Source organism: Xenopus laevis, chromosome 5S, assembly GCF_017654675.1.
Source record: "Xenopus laevis strain J_2021 chromosome 5S, Xenopus_laevis_v10.1, whole genome shotgun sequence".
Classification (NCBI taxonomy): domain Eukaryota; kingdom Metazoa; phylum Chordata; class Amphibia; order Anura; family Pipidae; genus Xenopus; species Xenopus laevis.
In genome coordinates, this window is record NC_054380.1 from 65435666 (window position 1) to 65455120 (window position 19455).

General features: G+C 37.0%; 1 protein-coding gene across 2 annotated transcripts in view; it reads right to left on the reverse strand.

Moving 5' to 3' along the window:
• Positions 1–19455, reverse strand: part of sobp.S (sine oculis binding protein homolog S homeolog) — an 87963-nt gene that overhangs the window by 43856 nt on the left and 24652 nt on the right. For both annotated transcript variants that reach the window (XM_041564633.1, XM_018265405.2), the window contains one exon: positions 14341–14492. In XM_041564633.1, the coding sequence (XP_041420567.1) occupies positions 14341–14492 (152 nt within the window). The remainder of the gene's footprint in view (positions 1–14340; positions 14493–19455) is intronic.

Here is a 19455-nt window from a genome sequence, read left to right on the forward strand (position 1 = left end):
TCCTGACTCTGAATATTAAAGCAACAAAAGCTCAATACCTGCTGCTGTGCAAGATAGCAGCTACTTGGGTTAAAGGAGAACTAACCCCCCCAATAATAAAAACCCATACCTATTACCCTACATAGTCCCCCATATGGGTGATTACCCCTGAAAGTGCCCCTAATTCATTACTCATGTACAGGTGCAGAGTAATCGCACTGCTTTATAACATAATTACATTCTTCTCCTGTATTTTCAGAGTAATAACACACTGATGATGAACTTTACTTTTTAACAGAAAGTATCTATGCAGCCCTCTGCAAGATGCAAAACATTGTTATTGATATTGCTGTTGACCCAATCCTTTAGTTTATTAATACATGTAATACATTAAGTTCTTATTTTGTTTTTGTCACACGAATCAAACCCAAGCTGTTAAAAACCAGATTAGACTAGTAGAGCTACAGTAGTAAAGCTATTAAACTAGTATGGACATTCTAGTTTATAACCCTTAAAGGGTCAATATACCCCTTTGTTCAACATACTTAAGTTCCCTAAATAGGTCTTCTGCTAAACATATTTACGGGGAAATATACGGGGAAACTGAAGCTACTCCATATTTGGTTCTTGCAAGACAGATAATTAAATCACTAGTATACAACCCTCTCTATTCATTCATGATTGTCTTGTTAAAAAAACAAACTTCAAGTTCCCAGTTTAGCCCCCCCAAAAAAAAACAATATGCAAAAATGATGGTTAACACAAACCCTGTTCAATGAACTTGTTTTAAATTAAAGGTACTCTGACCATTTAAGAATAAGACACATAGTTAATAGTCAAAACTATATGTCTGGCAATCTGCAACCTTTATAGCACACTAGGCTTTTTTGCTATCTGAAGAAATTGAAATTGCAGAAAGAGTTCCTTACTTAAAGTATAAAATATCATCAAATGTGTGCAGTGTGACTTAAAATTTGCTGAATATAATATGGAGTATATTAGCATTGAGCGGTCACTCAAGATCGTGCTAGATGATGTGTTTGATAATTGGATAAACTATGAATGTATAAAATCAACAAAATCATGTTACCCAGGACCTCTGGTTTACTGTTTACTCTTCCCAAGTCAATCTTTCTCAATCTGTTTTCTCCCACTCTGTCATCAAAATGAAGTAAAATGGCAGATGCCATCGGTTTTTTTTTAAATTAATTTAATCATGTGACTAATTGGCCTCTGTTGGGTTTCTGTGGTAACTGCTTTTTCAGAGCTGTAAGGCAATTGTGTTAAATGTACCTTGGAAACTGCACGTAGTGAGCTATGGCTTCCTTAGAGCAAAAGGGATTGTGCAGCTGCGCCCAGCAATAGTGACCCGCTGAGAAGCTTTGATTATCTAACAAACAAAACCTTTATAGCTGTACAGCACTCTCTGCAGCAATGTAAACAGGATCAGGCCCGTTAACATGGCTCAGATGGTAACATGCCTATTTCTATTCTCTACTTTCATTCTGCACGTCCATGTATATGATACCGTCTACTACTTCTTACCAATGTTGAAAGATCTTTGAGAAAAAAAATACAGCCACATTTTTTACAACCAGAAAGCAGAATACTTTTTTATGCTGCAAAAATGCCTTAGTGCCAGTGTCTATATTTTGTGCCTGTTGTGCCAGTAAACAATACAGAGAAATGTTGCAGTTTCCTTGGTATAACAATTAATAGTAACCACCAGCAATTAGGTACATGGGCATGATTACCATAAGTGCCCCTACCAACAGTACCTTTGTAATAATCATTATTGTGTGATTCAGATTCATACAGAAAAATATCATCATTATTATTATTAACCTGTACTTTATAAAGTGCCAACATGTTCCACAGCGTTGTACTGCTTTTGCAAGAATGACACCTTTAAAAGGCAAAAAGATCTACATAAATAATGCAATGCATAAGAAAATGCATTACAAACCATTTTGGTGGAGATTTTGTAATAAACCAATGTATTTTCCTGTTAACAATTTGCATATACTGTATGTAATTACTAAAACAGGAGTGTGCATTGGCTACACATAAGCCATTCATTCGAATGTGTGTTCTTTTCTGTCCAAATAACATGAAGAATTCCCTTAAATGCCTGCCAGAATTCTCTTATAATAGCCGTCTCATTTGGTTATTGTCAGTGTGTGGGTGCGTGGGCGAGCAAGTGGGTGGTCAGCCAGTTTTAGAGAGAAGTCTACTGCAAACAGATGGAAGCACAAAGCATTCCAAATCCCCTGTGCTAAATCGTATCTGCAAGTGTTTAATGCGCTACACTTTAGCACCTGTGCAAGGATGGAGATTGCAGCTTCTTTTGATAGAAAAACATCTCACAGATACCGGTACAAATTTGTGGGGGTTATAAAACACAGATACATGTTTGCAATTGAAGGCAATGGTGACATAGTCCTACTGTAATAGGCTTCTTTTACCTTGTAGGAGTGTTCGATAAGTTTGGATTTTTGTACATAATTTTATATGGTTTCCCAATAGCCTTTGCAATGTGCATGGGCTTATTAGGTATTAGGACATCACAGAAGATGGATAAAATATAACTTACCTATGGATTCATAAGACTGTAGCACAGTAGCACAGGGTTTTCTCCCATATAGAGTCCATTTTAAGCAAATAATTCAAATTTTAAAAAATATTTTTTTTTCATGTAGATAGTCGTTTTTATTTATTTGTGAAAGTTTTATACATACAGGTATGGAACCTTTTATTCAGAATGTTTGGTACCTGGGTTTCTCTGGATAAGGGTTCTTTTGAATCTCCTAACCTTTGCTTGGATAATTTATTGGACAAGGGAATACATACTGTATGCTAGTATAAGTATGTGTAAATGGACTTTAGCCTTTTTCAACCGAACTTAACCAATGTAACTAAACACACAACAAAAACTGTTTTTTTTTTCAGTAAGCAGGCATTGGGCATGAAAACATGGGGCATGAAAAGTGTGCACTTATACACACTTGATACTTCTAAGTAGACTTGTATCTCAATGATTTGCTCAATACTCATGTCTCAGTTTCCAGTATGTGCTTTAAACCTAAGGTTCTCAATTCAAATGCCTTTGTTAAAAGGTGATTTTGTATACAATTATTTTATCAACAGGGTTGATAACATGTTTCCCCGAAACTGATTAACCCATTTGTTCTCCTTATTGTTTCCATTTTTATCTTCGCTAAGCAGCATTATTCAGACTGGAGGGGGCACAGTGAGCTTACAATCTGAATCAAATAACTAATGTAAACTAAAGGTTTAATCCTTGTCAGGCCCTCTGGGCTTTGTTCTTTTCCCGATTTAACTTTCTAATTTCCTTTTGGCCTCATTCTAAAAATATGAAGCTGAATGCCTTATCCAGATCTATGGTGCAGAAGGAGGGTGATCCAACCCCACCTATCCCTATTATCTGCCCTGATTTAGTAGTGGTACCTACTTCTTTATTGTTGTCTGACTTGTCCAACTTGGAACATCCTCCTGAATGTCCTTCTGGGAAGATATTTTTACCTCTGTCAAGGGTTGCCCAAGTTCTTCAATGGGCTCATTCTTCGAAGGTTTCTGGTCATCCCAGCATCAGGAAGACCCAAGAGTTTGTTTGAGGTATTGTTGGTGGCCTTCTCTCATCAAAGATGTCAAGCTCTTTGTCTCAGCCTGCACAGTCTGCACAACCGAAGACTCCCTGTTCTTTACCATGTGGTCTTCTCCAGCCCTTGCCGGTTCCTACTCAACCCTGGTTAGATGTGGCTATAGACTTCATTGTGGCTTTGCCTAAATCTCAGGAGATGACTACTATTTTAGTAGTTGTAGACAGGTTCTCCAAGATGGCCCACATTATTCCTTTGAAGAAACTTCCCACAGCTGCTGGGTCAGCCCAAGTTTTCGCTAGAGAATTTTTTCTTTTACATGGTGTCCCTCAATCTATTGTGTCTGACCGAGGGGTGCAGTTTGTTTGCAGATTTTGGTGGGCTTTTTCCAAACATCTAGGAATCAAGTTACATTTTTCTTCAGCTTATCATCCACAAAGCAATGGTCAGACCGAAAGGACCAATCAGATCTTAGAGTAGTTTTTGCATTGTTTTATTTCTCGCAATCAAAATAATTGGGTTGAACTCCTTCCCTGGGCTGAGTTTGCACATAATAACCTTCAGCACGACTCTCTTGGGTGTTCTCCATTTTTTGCTGTGTTTGACTATAATACTTCTGCTCTTCCTTCAAGACATTCCTGCATTCAAGACATTCCTGCAGCCGATATTCTTGTCCGGGACTTTAAAACCATTTGATCTCAAGTTCATCAATCCCTCCTCAAGGCCTCCTCTTCTCAGAAACTTTTGGCCGACAAGCACCGTCGTGCCAATCCTCCCTATGAAGTCAAGATTTTGTCTGGCTTTCCACAAAGCACATCAAACTTCGCTTGCCTTCTCTCAAGTTTGGTCCTTGCCTTGTCCTTTCAAGATTAAAGAGATAATCAACCCTGTGTCTATCCGTTTGGATCTAACTTCTTCCATGAACATCTCAAATTCGTTTCATGTGTCCTTGGTCAAACCTTTTGTCAAGAACATTTTTTCGGTTGATCAATCTCCCCCTGCTCCCATTATTCTTCAGGATCATCAAGAGTTCGAGGTTCAGGAGATTCTGGATTCCAGGAAAGCTCCAATATTTGGTCCATTGGAAGGGTTTTGGACCTGAAGAAAGATCTTGGGTGAGAGCTTCTGACCTTTTCTGATGCGTTCTCTTACCTCCTGGTGCGTCTCGTCTAAGCTTCCTCTGCACAGGCGCACACTTCCGCAATTCTCTTGACGCCGAGCATTATGACACATGCATCATGACAATGAGCATTGTGACGTCATGAATTCGGCGCCAGATTCGAATTTGGTGCCAAAACACATTTAAAGCTCCAGTCCTCAATTTTGTGAGTGCCCAAGCTAGATTCCAGCTCTACTGTTCCTGCCTAAGCATTTATTGTATCTGAATTCCTGTTTTTTGATGCCCGCCTCACTTTGACTCAGATTATTGCGCCCACCTTGAACCTCTTGCCTGATTTTCAACTACGTCTCTTCTTCATCCTTGCCGGTACCTTGGTTACGGACTTATTATTCTCATGCACTTTTCCTTGGTTTTCCGCAGCAGAAAGCCCAGGGCCCCAAAACTGCGTCAGTGAACACCGGAATACGCAGGGTTCCCCAGTGCATTGTGAGTGTACCCACCACCAAGCAACGTTCCCGATAACGAGATTGTTACATCTTTATTAGAGATGGTGGTGCAAATGCTTGAAGTGGCCACTTTTTATTACAAATGTAAAAGGAACCATAATAAAGACAGAAGAGATACTCTAATGCCCAATCTCTGAGCCCAATCTAAAACAAATTTGACATGCCCCTCAAATGTCTGGAAAAGAAAATCTTTAATAGTTTGGACTTGTGCAGGCAATCCCGCTTAAAAAAAGTAAAAGTTGCCAGCGTTTTTTACAATTTTAATAAATTTCCGGCATTCAGGATATGATGACACTGACATAAGATTGAGGAAGATGTAGCTTCGTTTTATCTTTTCGCCTGGTCTAAGGTGACGAAGTAAACTCTGGCGAAACGTTCAGTAAAATTCACATCTTAGTGAATTTGCAGAGTAACGACCGTTCACCAGAATGAAAAGTGGCCTGGCGATAGGGTGCGAACAAACGCTAGCGATGGTCTAGTTCGCTAGAGAATTGTACTCTACGCATTTTAGTGAATTGGCAATGTCCCTGTGGATGGGATTTCTGACTAATTTTCGCTAGCATCGGCCACTTTGCCCTTTAGTAAATCTGCCACTTTATCAGCTTAAAGCAATGGATATGGCTTAATTTCAGCTGAGCAGCAATAAATTGCATCCCAGTACTAACTTACTGTATCACTGCAAGTAGGTTGTGTTTTTCCATAAATAAGGAAAGATTCCTTATAATATACCTAGTTCCAATTTGAGGGATTGATTTTCTGGAATAGGAAGACATACATTGTCCTCTTTGGAGCAAATTATGAATGGCCTTTTATAGCCTAGAAATACTGTACAAAGAAGTAGGGATGCACCAAATCCACTTTTTTGGATTCGGCCAAACCCCCAAATCCTTTGCGAAAGATTCAACCAATACCGAACCAAATCCTAATTTGGATAGGGGTGAGAAGGGGAAAACCATTTTTACTTCCTTGTTTTGTCACAAAAAGTCACACGATTTCTCTCCCGGCCCTAATTTGCATATGCAAATTAGGATTCGGATTCGGTTCGGCCAGGAAGAAGGATTCGGCTGAATCCGAATCCTGCTGAAAAAGGCAGAATCCTGGCCGAATCCCGAACTGAATCCTGGATTCGGTGCATCCCTACAAAGAAGGGCAGATTACTCTATGGCACTTCAGGAGTAAATGCAATGTAACTTGTTCCTCTCGCAATCCCATACAACTTCCATTCTATATATATACCTGTATACAGTGTGTATATATATATATATATATATATATATATATATATATATATATATATAATGCACAGTTAAATTAGTGGCCTGAGACATGTTAGCATAAATTATGAAAAAGATTCCCGTACAATGTGTTATGGTAGAATGTAACATGAGAAGCTTTACAGGTAATTTTTCTTGAGATATGTGTCTGTGTGTGAGGTTTTGATAATCACTCACATATGGATACTCAGTTTACTGAGTATATTTAATATGTAATATAATTTAAATTGATTCTGTGCCTAAAAAATCCAGCAGGTTTTCATTCTCGTTAGGTGGTTATTTACTAAAATCCAAACATTTCTCACTATTTTCTTCAAACTATTTCGACCAAACTCCCATGCATATTTTTACTGTATTTCTCAATAAATTTACTTAAAAAAATCTGGTGAGGGAAAATACTCATATTTTTTCATATTATCGCCCGAAAACCACAAATTAATCGGATTATTGTACGCAACCCAGCTCAGATCATGATATCTTCCAACTGTAAATGGGACATCTGCCATTGACTTCTACATGACCTTGGCAGGTCTGAGATGGAGTACTTTTTTATTCTGACTTTTACCAACCTCGGGTTTAATAAATCACTTAAAATGTGAGGTTTTTTTTTACAAAGAAATTGTGGTTTTCCCATTAACAAATCCAACCAGAAAAAATTGGAATTTAATAAATAACCTCCTAAACTGCCATACTATGTTTAATAGAGTATTAAAAAAGAATTGTGTAAATAAGAACAGAAGAAAATAATAAACAAAGCCTTACAGTACTGTGTATTTGCTTAAAAAGATTGCCCTCTGCTAATGGTGTTCAATTGAACTTTTGATGACATGCCCTGTACAACGACCATCAGACACAGGTGGGGGAATGATGTATAAAACACAACCCATAAATTAACCTTTTCATAAATTTAAGAATCATTATATTATGTCTCTTACATGCATTCCACTGCAGGAGAACACTGGAAGAAATGCAGTCCCTTCATCTAGATTGACACTCTACTCATTCAGGTGCATGCAAGTGGCATACACATGTGGAACACAACATGTTACCTAATAGGGATACCATATAATAAAATTAGTAACTTAAAATTTATATTCCAAAAAGTTCCACTGAAAAAGCAGTGATGCCAATTTTATAGCAGGCACCAGGTATATAAGGGTATATATTAAAGCACCAATAGACATCATTATTATAATTTTCCCCAGTGTGTTAGCTCTTTTCTATAAAGAATACTTCAGACATCACTGATGCATGAAATATAGGGGGTTATTTATCAAAGGTCGAATTTCGAAGTTACGTGAAATCTGTTTAACTCTAATAAATTCAAATGTACTCACAACTCGAATAGGAATGGGAAGTTATTTAAAAAAAAAACCAACATTCAATCGAATAGGAATGATCAGAAAATTTTATTGACTTTGAATAGAGTTTTCCTCCGAAAAATAACTTGAATGTCAGGAAGGTTAATAACATCTTCAAATGGTTCAACGGACCTCTGCTATTGACTTGTAAATTAACTCGGCAGGTTTTAGGTGGCTATGTATTGAATTAGAACTGTTTCCAGGGTCAAGGTGTGATAAATCTCACATTTGAATTTGAAATTGTGAGTTTTGATCAAAAAAAATTCTAGTTTACCATTTGAACTTTAGTAAACCTGCCAATTAATGTTTCACGCTAAAAAAGTCATGTATTCCAGGTAATCACAACAAATTGCTTGCAAAGAAATGATATCATTTATTGACTTTTTAACTATTGAAAGTGTATAGAATTTAGTGATACTCAGAGCCAAATGATTTATGGGCAATTTTGGAGTAAGGGTAAATGGAGTTTATTGCCTTTTCTAACAAACTGCAGGTTAAAGTGGGTCCTAAACCATAAACTTACACTAAGTTTTCTGTTCAAGTAATGATGGCACTTTAGGAATTTCACATGGGCACGAGTAACCTGTTCATTATAATAATGACCCTAATCTTGTCATAACTACCTTGTAACCTTGTATCAGTCAACAGGGCATTCACAGAAACTGTACTGTTTTGTACTGTAAATGAGTGGGTCTGGGGGCACATAAAACGTAGCCTTGAATACCAATATGTTGCAAGAATAATAACATAAATACAGCAGTTCTAAACAAATTGAATAGATACATTTGCATAGGAGTACAGTAGAGTGCCGCGTGGCCTAAACTTTGGTCTATTCATGGTTTAAGTCTTATGGTGAATGCCAAATACTGAAAAATAATTCCCTATCACAGTCACAAGGTTAAATGGGCACTTTGCTTATAATGTGGAATAAATAGGAAAAAATGAAGCTAAGAGCACAATACAAATCTGCATAATAAACAGTTGTAAACAAATGTCTCTATCATTTTAATACTGCCACTACCATAAGAAATATAATCTTAATTTTGCAACATGACTTTTTTTCAGTGATTATTTTAAATGCAAACAGTGAAAAGGGTAAAAAAAAACCTCTTGCTCTTTCAGTTTGCCTAGATTTCTGTCCCCTGCAAACCTGTCAGTTTTATGGCCTCCAATGGCCATAAAAAGCACAGTAAATCAACCAAAAGTGCTCCACAAGAAGTGATCATCTCAAACTAATTTTCTAAGGGTCAGTGAATAAAACACATTGAAAGTGCCACTACTGCCCACAGAGACATGAAATCAAGTTTATAATGTAGTGCTGCTGGGAAAAAAAAGATTTCTGTTACACAGGAGATGAGACAAACAGTAAACATACAACGGGGACACATCCCATCATATATTACTATTAATAGCACACATTAAATAAAAATAAATCTCTAATATTTAACTGAAGCAGAAATTTGTAAATTACCTATTAGAGCTATACCCTATGTAGTGCTGGAAAACTTTAAAATATGTCTCAGACAGACACAGGGGGGAACTAAAGATAGTTATAGGGCTATAGCTTTCATCAGAACAAGACACAACTCTTAACCCTCTCTGTACTTTTTACCCTCAAGCAATAAAAAACAAGCACTGAATGTCTATAGAATATTTCTTCTATTTTAATGCTCACAGGATTGTGTTTAATCATGTTTATAGTACTGATGTTGTGTGTTAAGACAATATGTAGAGCAGTAATATGGTTAGTTTGGAACCTCCTTTCATGCCATGTAAGGCCATGTAAGGTCAAGCAAGCAAATAAAGTAGGAGAGCTTGCAAAAAAATACTTTAATAATATTGAAGGATTACTTGCAACATTTTTGTTAAGTTTTTTTTTAAAAAAAGATGACATGCAAAAATCATTCATGCAGAGCTGACAGATCGATCTTAGAGGTAGGTCACCTTTAAATTAACTTTTAGTATCTTGTAGAATGGCCTATCCTTAGCAGCTTTTCAAATGGGCTGAATTACGTGCATTACTCTTCTGCCACATCCCAAATTTCAATTTACAATTCTGTTGGGATCATTGATCCCAGCAATCAAAATACTGTTGCTTTGTGAGGCAACAATTTTATTGTTACAGTTACCGTTCATTACTTCCAGTCTCTCAGAGAGAAAGCCCATGACTAAGCGCCCTGAATGGGTGCGAAACGCATAGGGTTGATGGAGATGCAGATTTATATTTTTAAACTTTGTATAAATAAAATATTCTTTTAATTGAATTTCCATGGTCCTGTGGATCCATTTGAGTGCCGGTCTGCCCTACTTCTCTCCTTCTCTGTCGTACCACTCCCTAAAGCTGGGGGTCTGGGGCTGGTGCACATTTGCTACTCGGTGAGTCATTTACATTTCATTCTGGGGCACCTTGTTCTCTTCTAATTAGCAGATGTAACTTCGCTAACGAAGGAGATAGACACTATCTACCAGGCGAATTTTCACTCTGGCGAACGGACGTAACTGAGCAAATTCACTAAGATGCGGATTTTACTAAATGTTAGCTGTTCCGCCAGACTTGGCTTCGCCAGCTCAAACCAGGAGAAGTGCAATGGAGTGTGTAGGACTTCCGCAATTTTTTTGTTGAAAAATTTTCAAAGTCCCAAAAAACGCCAGCGTCTTTTCACTTTTTCAGGGTGCAAAAGTCTGTAAATTTTTTTTAGGTACCCAGGTTCCCCCCTAGATTTCTTAACTTATGGAACGTAATATTGGGCTCATGTGTAGGGCATTACAACTCTACTTTATTTTTTTAAGTCTCCCTGGGCTTGTGTAATGTAATGTATTTGCTGCAACATATACGTGCATTCAACTTTCACTTCCCGCCGTATGCAAATTAGCAAATTCGATTTGCTTGCCGAAGTAACGCTAGCACAACTTTGCCAGCGTTCGTCGCTCTGGAAGTAACTTCGCATTTTAATGAATTGTGTTGCAATGTGAGTGAAGCGGATGCTAGCGCAAGTTCATCGCTTAATGAATCTGCCCCTAATGCCTCCTTCAACCCTATTCTAAAATAAGAACAGTTAAGAATAGTTTGGAAAACACATTTTAGGTGACAGTAGTTTCTAGTGTATAACACTTAAAAAATATACAAACTGGAATCATATTTTAGAGCTAGAGCTTCATCTCAACACTCATGTTACACCTTAATAAAAATTGCCATTGCACAGGTAAATTCCCCTGCGAAAAAGCTACCAAATTTAGAGCATAAAAATATATACATTTTTCATTCTCACTAGGATCATGAAGATGACATGATCTAGCCAAGAAATACAAGCTTATTCAGTAAGTGACCACAAAGTCATATCTGTTAGCATGATTGCTGCAGTCCTAGATGTGCCTTGTAACTCAATACTAAATTGTTGTTGGGGCTCCTAGCCGGGAACATGCATGAGCAGGTGAAATGTGACAATTTTACCCTTGTTTGAAAAATGAGAACGTGTTGAGTGGCATAACTGAGATATAAATATACACAAAAAAATCTAGATAAGACAGGTACCATTCTGGTCTAGCACTGCTGTCTTAAAAGCTTGTTGTTAAAATATGGCATGATGTTACATTGACAGTAGCACACATGCAGTCCCTGCAAAATAAAGTTTAGCACTGGCTAAATTAACAGACAAGGAAAGTGTAGGAGAAAACAAGCATCAGTATATTACTACTATGTATTCAACTTATATACCATACCATATATAAAGAGATACTGGAACATTCTATAATTTAAAGTACTCACTATCACTACTAATGCAGAATTGTACAATGTGTGTATAGTTTGTATGGTTTAAGTGCCACATTTAAAGAATAAACCCTGTCACTTGAGCTTTAATGGGTGCAGGGAGATATTTAAAAAGCTGGAGTATTGTTTATGCCTATATGTCAGCCTACAAGGAACTTGCTGCCAGCAACAGAGTGTGAGGCAATGTAATTGCATTTGGACTGGTGAAAAAAACATCTGTGGTTCTGTATTATTAGTGATAATGGCGAATTCCTATTTATTATAGGGACATGTCAGTAACAATTGAATACCACCAATAGTGAAGGAAGCTGGAGTTACTGGGGCTCATTTATTAACGCAGCGCAGCGCTAAAAAGAGCGCAGTGGCCTTACATTTGCCCAGCGCATGCGAGTATTTAATAATGTAGTGCACGATACCTTAACAGTGCAATTTGTCCGCTAATGTAGACACAGACAGGTGTGACGTGTGAAACTGCGTATCAGCTGTCGCAGTGCTTATAATAAATTGTGCGCACAGGAAGATACCGCAAAGGTAAGGATTAGTTGTGCTCATGTATGAATGCGCTGCTTTAATTAGTTGCGTCACATATTGCGCATATTGCGTTCACTTAGACGCATCTGCATTTGTTTCTGTGCTAATATTTGTTTGGTTGCAAAGGTGTTTAGCCTACCTGATACCCTTAAAGGAACCTTGGTCAATATAAACATGTTGGGTGGAAGGCGTGGTTAATATGCACTTTACAGGGGTTGTTCATCTTTGAGTTAACTTTGAGTTAACAAACATCCCCACCAACAGCAGCACCATTGTATTTGCCAGAACCCAGTTTAGCAGTGTGGCTCTGCACACATATATAAAATTCTCTTTTAAGCAACATGAAACGCAAAAATGCAAATATACTAGCGCAGCTGGGCAGGAATGCGCATTTTGAAGAGCGTTACTATTACGCCACGAAGAGGCAGTCGTAAAAATTGTGGTGCTGTTGCCCGGGTGCAGTTTTGCACATATACAGACGCAAATCTGCGACGGCCGCAGTGCAAGCGCATTGTAGCCACGCCCACGGCCACGCCCCTAACAACCACGGCATCGTTTGCGACATAAATGCCCAATCTTTTGCGCAATGTGCATAAACAAAACCATCGCAAAAGCTCTGTGTTATGCGCAATATCACGCAAATATATTAGCGATCACGCTTGTGATGGCGCAGACAATCTTTTGCGTCCACTTATGCGCTGCGTTGCTTTAATAAATGAGCCCCACTGGGCCCCACAGAAAAATACTTTATGCCTCATTCTTCTCATAAACCCCGGGAAATATAATCAATTGTACAATCATATATCATAGGCCCTATTTAATCACGGGCACCCCAATAGATGCAGGGTTTGTTGTCTCTATTGTTACCCTTTTGACCACCAGAAACAATAGCACAGACTACAAAACAATGCAGCAATCATTATTTCACCAGGACTAACTATAAACACATGGATGGGACAAGTTACAGGCAGAGTAATGCATGCCATCAGACCCACGCAGATATTAATAAAATGTGGGCTCTATGTCTCTTCAGCTTTTGGAAACATTTATTTAATGATTCAGAACAAAAAAACTTCAAAGTTTGGGGAATACTGAAAATCTACGAAAACAGTGCCAATGGTACTGTAGGAGGCATTACACACAAGGGTATTTCTTAACATCTGTTCAGTACATTTTCTGTTTGCAAAAAAAAACAAAAAAGGGACAAAATGACATTCAAACTTCAGAAATAAATATAACTCAAATTTTCACTTTCCTGGGTTTCTATACATACATGCCCTTTAAACTATTAAGTAGTCAGGCTATGGTTTATGAACCTTTTCTGCATATTTTATTGCACACAAACACAATCAATAAGAAAACTGGGAATACAATATACCTATTTTCTTTTAATTAAAACAAGGCCTAAAGTGAAACTTCAAAGGTAATGTGATATGAAGAACTGCAAAGTCATTACTACACTGAGTACATAAGCACCTACAGTTTGACATTCATTTAAGAAATGGATATACAGTCATATAAACAAATATAATATCCCCATCTTTGAAGCCAGTTTTCATCTGACCAGGTAAGTGTTACTCAAATTGCATTAAATGCAGTGTATTTCATCTTGAAGTTGGAGGGTTAGAGTTTATTAAAATGGGGTCGTGCAGTTTTTGGATGTTTATCATTTAAAACTTAGATTTATAGATTATTGGTTACAAAAAGCCTTCTCACCACATTTGTTCAAGAACACATGTCTTTTACACTGTATTCCTTTAATAGTAATAGGAAGCATTTGGCACTTCCAGTTCCAATGGTTCTTGACTTTTAATGTACTTTTTAAGTCCAGCATCACCTGTACTATTGTTGTCTGGTGACTGAAGTCAGTTAATGGCAGCAGTAGTAGTTTTGCTATTGTTTGTCCACAGGCTACACTAGTGAAGAAAATTACTCCCCGCAAGTCAAAAGCATAAACTTTGCAGACACTGTTAAGAAATTGGATTTGGAGATGGAATAACATTTGCACAAAAAGTATTTACAAAAATGCCATTTCTTTTTCTTGTAATTAGCTGGAGGAGCTTCCCTTTTGATTCATAAATTAATACATAGAATCCCAAGTTTGTTTTCAGAGTGTTCTATTCTGACATAACTACACAAATGTTACATTTATGGTACTTTTGCTGTTCACCATTCCTTACCTTATTCCTTTTGAAGTATGCTCTTCGGCAGGCAGCAAAGCACTTTTCACTGCAAAAGCATTTCACTTCACTTCCCATGCTTAATGAGTAGCGTTTAACTCCAACTTTCTGGCACCAAGCACACATGATTTGCACATTTGACACATCGTCCTCTGAAACATGAATAATAGAAAATACGTTCATTACAAGTCATATTTACAGCTCTCATTGGCATACATTGTTCAAACGAAACCCAATATAGCAGATTCTATTTACCATTATTCCAAATATTAGATGGTGCTTTGCAGATAATAAACCATTTACCTGCAGTTATCATTACTTTTTGGGAAATTACTTTTTTCCCCAAAATGTATTAAACATATTCTTTAAACAACATTGTATTCTGTATTTCCAATGAGTATTATTGAATGATGCCATTTGTAACTTGTAGAAAATGATTGCCATGGTATTTAAGGCAGAGATTTAACTTCTTCAATAGCTTAGTTGTATTCCATTTCCCTCATTGCTAAATAAACCTGTTGCATTTATAAACAAAAATCACTAAAATGTAGTTTATGTTTCAAAAAAACTGTTACGGTGTTTATCAACTTTTCTCCTCACAGTTTTTTATTCAAGAAATGATTTGTGAGTTTCTCAACTTAACTTTATTTTTGCAGATTCAAACAACACACATATGCTGTGAGTTACTGATAGTTATATCCTGCTCCTGACTGTTGCATTCCAGCATGAGTTAGTAAAATGCAGTGCACTGCTGATAGTGCTGCTTATTTGCAGCAGGAAAATAATGTAGGGTTGAGGAAGCACACTAATTAACTAAAATCAAAATATCTAAAAAAAAATATACAGTTATATGAAAAAGTTTGGGAACCCCTCTTAATTCTTTAAAGTTTTGTTTATCATTGGCTGAGCTTTCAAAGTAGCAACTTCCTTTTAATATATAACATGCCTTATGGAAACAGTAGTATTTCAGCAGTGACATAAAGTTTATTGGATTAACAGAAAATATTCAATATGCATCATAACAGATGACATCAGACAGGTGGATAACTTTGGGCACCCAAACAGAGATATTACATCAATACTTAGTAGAGCCTCCTTTTGCAAATGTAACAGCTTCTAGACGCCTTTGATGAGATTCTGGATGGTGGTATTTTTGACCATTCGTCCATACAAATTCTCTCCAGTTCAGTTAAATTTGATGGCTGCCGAGCATGGACAGTCTGCTTCAAATCATCCCATAGATTTTCAATAATAATCAAGTCAGGGGACTGCGACAGCCATTCCAGAATATTGTGCTTCCCCCTCTGCATAAATGCTTTAGTAGATTTGTATTTTGTTTAGGGTCATTGTCTTGTTGGAATATCAAACCCCTGCATAACTTCAACTTTGTGATTGATGCTTGAACATTACCCTGAAGAATTTGCTGATATTGGGTTGAACCGACCCTCAACTGTAACAAGGGCCCCAGTCCCTGAACTAGCCACAGAGCCCCACAGCATGATGGAACCTACACTAAATTTGACAGTAGGTAGCAGGTATTTTTCTTGGAATGTGGTGTTCTTCTTCCACCATGCAAAGTGCTTTTTGTTATGACCAAATAACTACATTTTTGTCTCATCAGTCCAAAGCACTTTGTTCTAAAATGACTGTGGCTTGTCTAAATGAGCTTTTGAATACAACAAGCGACTCTGTTTGTGGCGTGAGTGCAGAGGGCTTCTTTCTCATAAACCTGCCATACAGATGTTCTTTGTTAAAATTGAGCTGAATTGTAGAACAATGTACAGATACACTATCTGCAGCAAGATGTTCTTGCAGGTCATTGGAGGTGATCTTTGGGTCTTGTCTGTAACCGTGATCACAATCTTCCGCATATGCCATCCTGTATTTTTCTTGGCCTGCCAGACCTGCGTTTTACAGCAACTGTGCCTGTAGCCTTCCATTTTCTGATTACATTCCTTACAATTGTAACTGACAGTTTAAATCTCTGAGCCTTCCCCTAAACCATGATACTGAACAATCTTTGTTTTCAGATCTTTTGAGAGTTGCTTTGAGGATCCCATGCTGTCACTCTTCAGAGGAGAGTCAAACAGAAACACAACTTGCAATTGGCCACCTTAAATACCTTTTCTCATGATTAGACACACCTGCCTATGAAGTTCAAGGCTTACTGAGCCGATCCAACCAATTTGGTGTTGCCAGTAATCAGTATTGAGCAGTTACATCCATTCAAATTAGCAAAATTACACATTTTTGCACAGGCAGTTTTTCACATTTGATTTCATACAACTGAATAATGCTTCACTAAAAATCTTTTTTCAGAAAACACTCCAGTTCTCAGATGTTCCTGGGAAATTAAAGACATACCACTGTTATCTTTTTTTGTTGAAAGTGGAGTAAGGGCTGAAAGGGGTTCCCAAACTATTTGATATGACTGTATAAGAAAAAACTGTAAAGTCTGTAAGTAACAAAGGTTTGTTAAGCATCCACCACAGTTGTTCCCTTTAAAATTCCCTTTTAAAATGTATATGTATGTATACATACTTTTATATATAAAGCACTACAAGCTTACAAAGCGGTGTACAAACTTACAGCGTAAGGGGAGGACAAGTATTACAATGAATACAATAAATACAAAAGTATAAATACAAAGTGATTAAGTGCCATGTGGTATAAAACACAGTAGAAAGGAGATCCCTGCCCCATAGAGCTTACAGTCCAACCCCTACTATAAAACTACAAGTATTTACCTCTGTAGAACTGTTTTTTTACTATCCTGAAGCTGCAAGCAGCACATGACTTTTAATACCTCCTTGAAGCTATTAATCAATATAATTTTAAAAATGAATTAATTTTAGCTTTTTCTCTAGTACTAATGACCTCCTATTAACTGGCACTGATCTAGAAATACTCATGTAAGTCAACACTTGTAGTTTGAAATTAATATGAGAAATTAATATGACGGAAACCTTGGAGTGCATCAGAGATGTATGTCTGTAAGATATGCTTAAACGTGGAAGAAACATGGTGATAGCATACAGAGTTACAGAGTTATAGAATCAGTGAAATTATGGGGCCATTGTCCCAATTTTAAAACAAGCTTTTTTCAAACAAAATTGACAGGTATAGATATGTCACACCATGAGTGACTTAATGGCTACATGCCAATTCTTCCTTTGTTCCAAACTTAGAACTAAAACAGTTCCTTACTTCCACATCTGTCAAAATCATTTAGAAGCTGTGAAACGACAATTTGCTAGTTTTAGAAATCTGAACATGAACTCCAGTTTATGACTAATACAGGAGATTAGGAAGCCAATAATTTTCTCTAAATTGTCCAATGGCCAGCGAATAACCATATTTGTGCCTGTGTTCCAATTTAAGACCTGTTTTTTCTTGTTTGCTTCTAACCACTAGTAAGCACTAAAAGAGAAGGTATTTAAATTAGAATAAAGCTATAAGGGGAATGTTTCATTACAATGACTTGACTGTATGAATAGTTTATCAGAGAAAAATGAGATGAGAAAGAAAGGAGGGTACATGTGAGACTGATAGTGTCCCTCAGAAGAGAGAAATCCACTCACCATTTTTAAATGAAAACAATACCCCTCAAACAATGTAGGTCTCTATAAAGATAGATTGCATAAAACAGCTCAAATGTAAAATCCTACTTCATGTAAATAAACCATTTTCATAATAATATACTTTTTAGTAGTATGTGGCATTGAGTACTCATAAATAGAATATTGCCATTTAAAAAATCGATGCACACAAACATAACAAACATGTTAGGTCATATGAGCCAATTAACAGAGTTCTGTATTTTGCTTCCACGCTTCTTCCTGTTACAGTTAGAGCTGCAGTATTTCTGTTCAGGTGATCTCTGAGGCAGCACACAGACCATCACTAATGGTGGTTCAAGGCAAGAGATGTAGAAGGCAATGTTTACTTAAATATATATTCCAGTTTGATAAGATTCTTTAATATGCCACTTAATTTGATGTAAACTGTCTGTTGCTCAAGTATTCATTTTGGGGGTATTGCTTTCCTTTAAGCCCTGGCAAAGAGCCTACAAGGAGAGGAAATGCGCAAACATTGATAAAACACAAAGGATATCTTATCACCCACAATATTATGATAAACTATACAACGCAGTTTTTGCAGAAATTCCATGCTTTTCCAGAAAACAACATTCACACTAATATACACTAGAATTAATGATTATATTGCTAAATAGGCCGGTGAATACAACTGTCCAGAATTAAGAGGTCCATCATGTATAAGGAAGATTCTGTGCTTAAAATATCTTCAAATGAATGGAAACAAGCTACCTTTGAATATATTTATTTTGAATAGTCTGAATGAGTACTAATAAGCCTAGTGGGCTGTTCACATAAGTGACTTTAGATCTGATATCTGTTCACATATGCAGACAGATATATTTTCCCACAATTGTCAGCTGTCAGAAGAAGATCCATCTGCTCGGTGGCCTGTGGTCATTGCGATTTGGCTCAAAAAAATCAATCGCATCTGGTGCTGATGGGGATGCTGATGGGGACAGCAGCTGTGACATCCCAGAGGTTATGTTCTCCTGATTGCCCCTTCTCTTTCAGTTTTAGCTCATCACAATTAGACCTGCTTCAGGTTTTCTTAAATTGTTCCTTTAAAAATGTACATAATGTATTTATTTTTTAGAATTTAGCAACATGACAAAAAAATGACAACCGATACAGAACCTGTCAAAAATTATCTAACTGGTTTAACATTTTACAAAAAAAGAGGGGCAGATTTATCAGTTCAGTGCATTTTACTGATACATAATGATTCGTTGCAACATGGAAAAAAATGTACCATATCCTTTCTGACCCATATGCAATTTGCACAGGTACTGCATATATATTCACCGCTGTATATTATCACATTTAAACAGTAGCAAAGCTACAGTTTATCTTTACTGACTCCCACTAACAAGCTGTGATAAATCACTTTTATTTCATGTAATACATTAGAGGGCTATTTTACACTGGTTCTGGTGTAGTTAACCAATGGCAAAAAATCAGCAGTTACTTTCAAGTAGCCTGCAAATGCAAAACTTACTTGTATCACTGTAACACATGT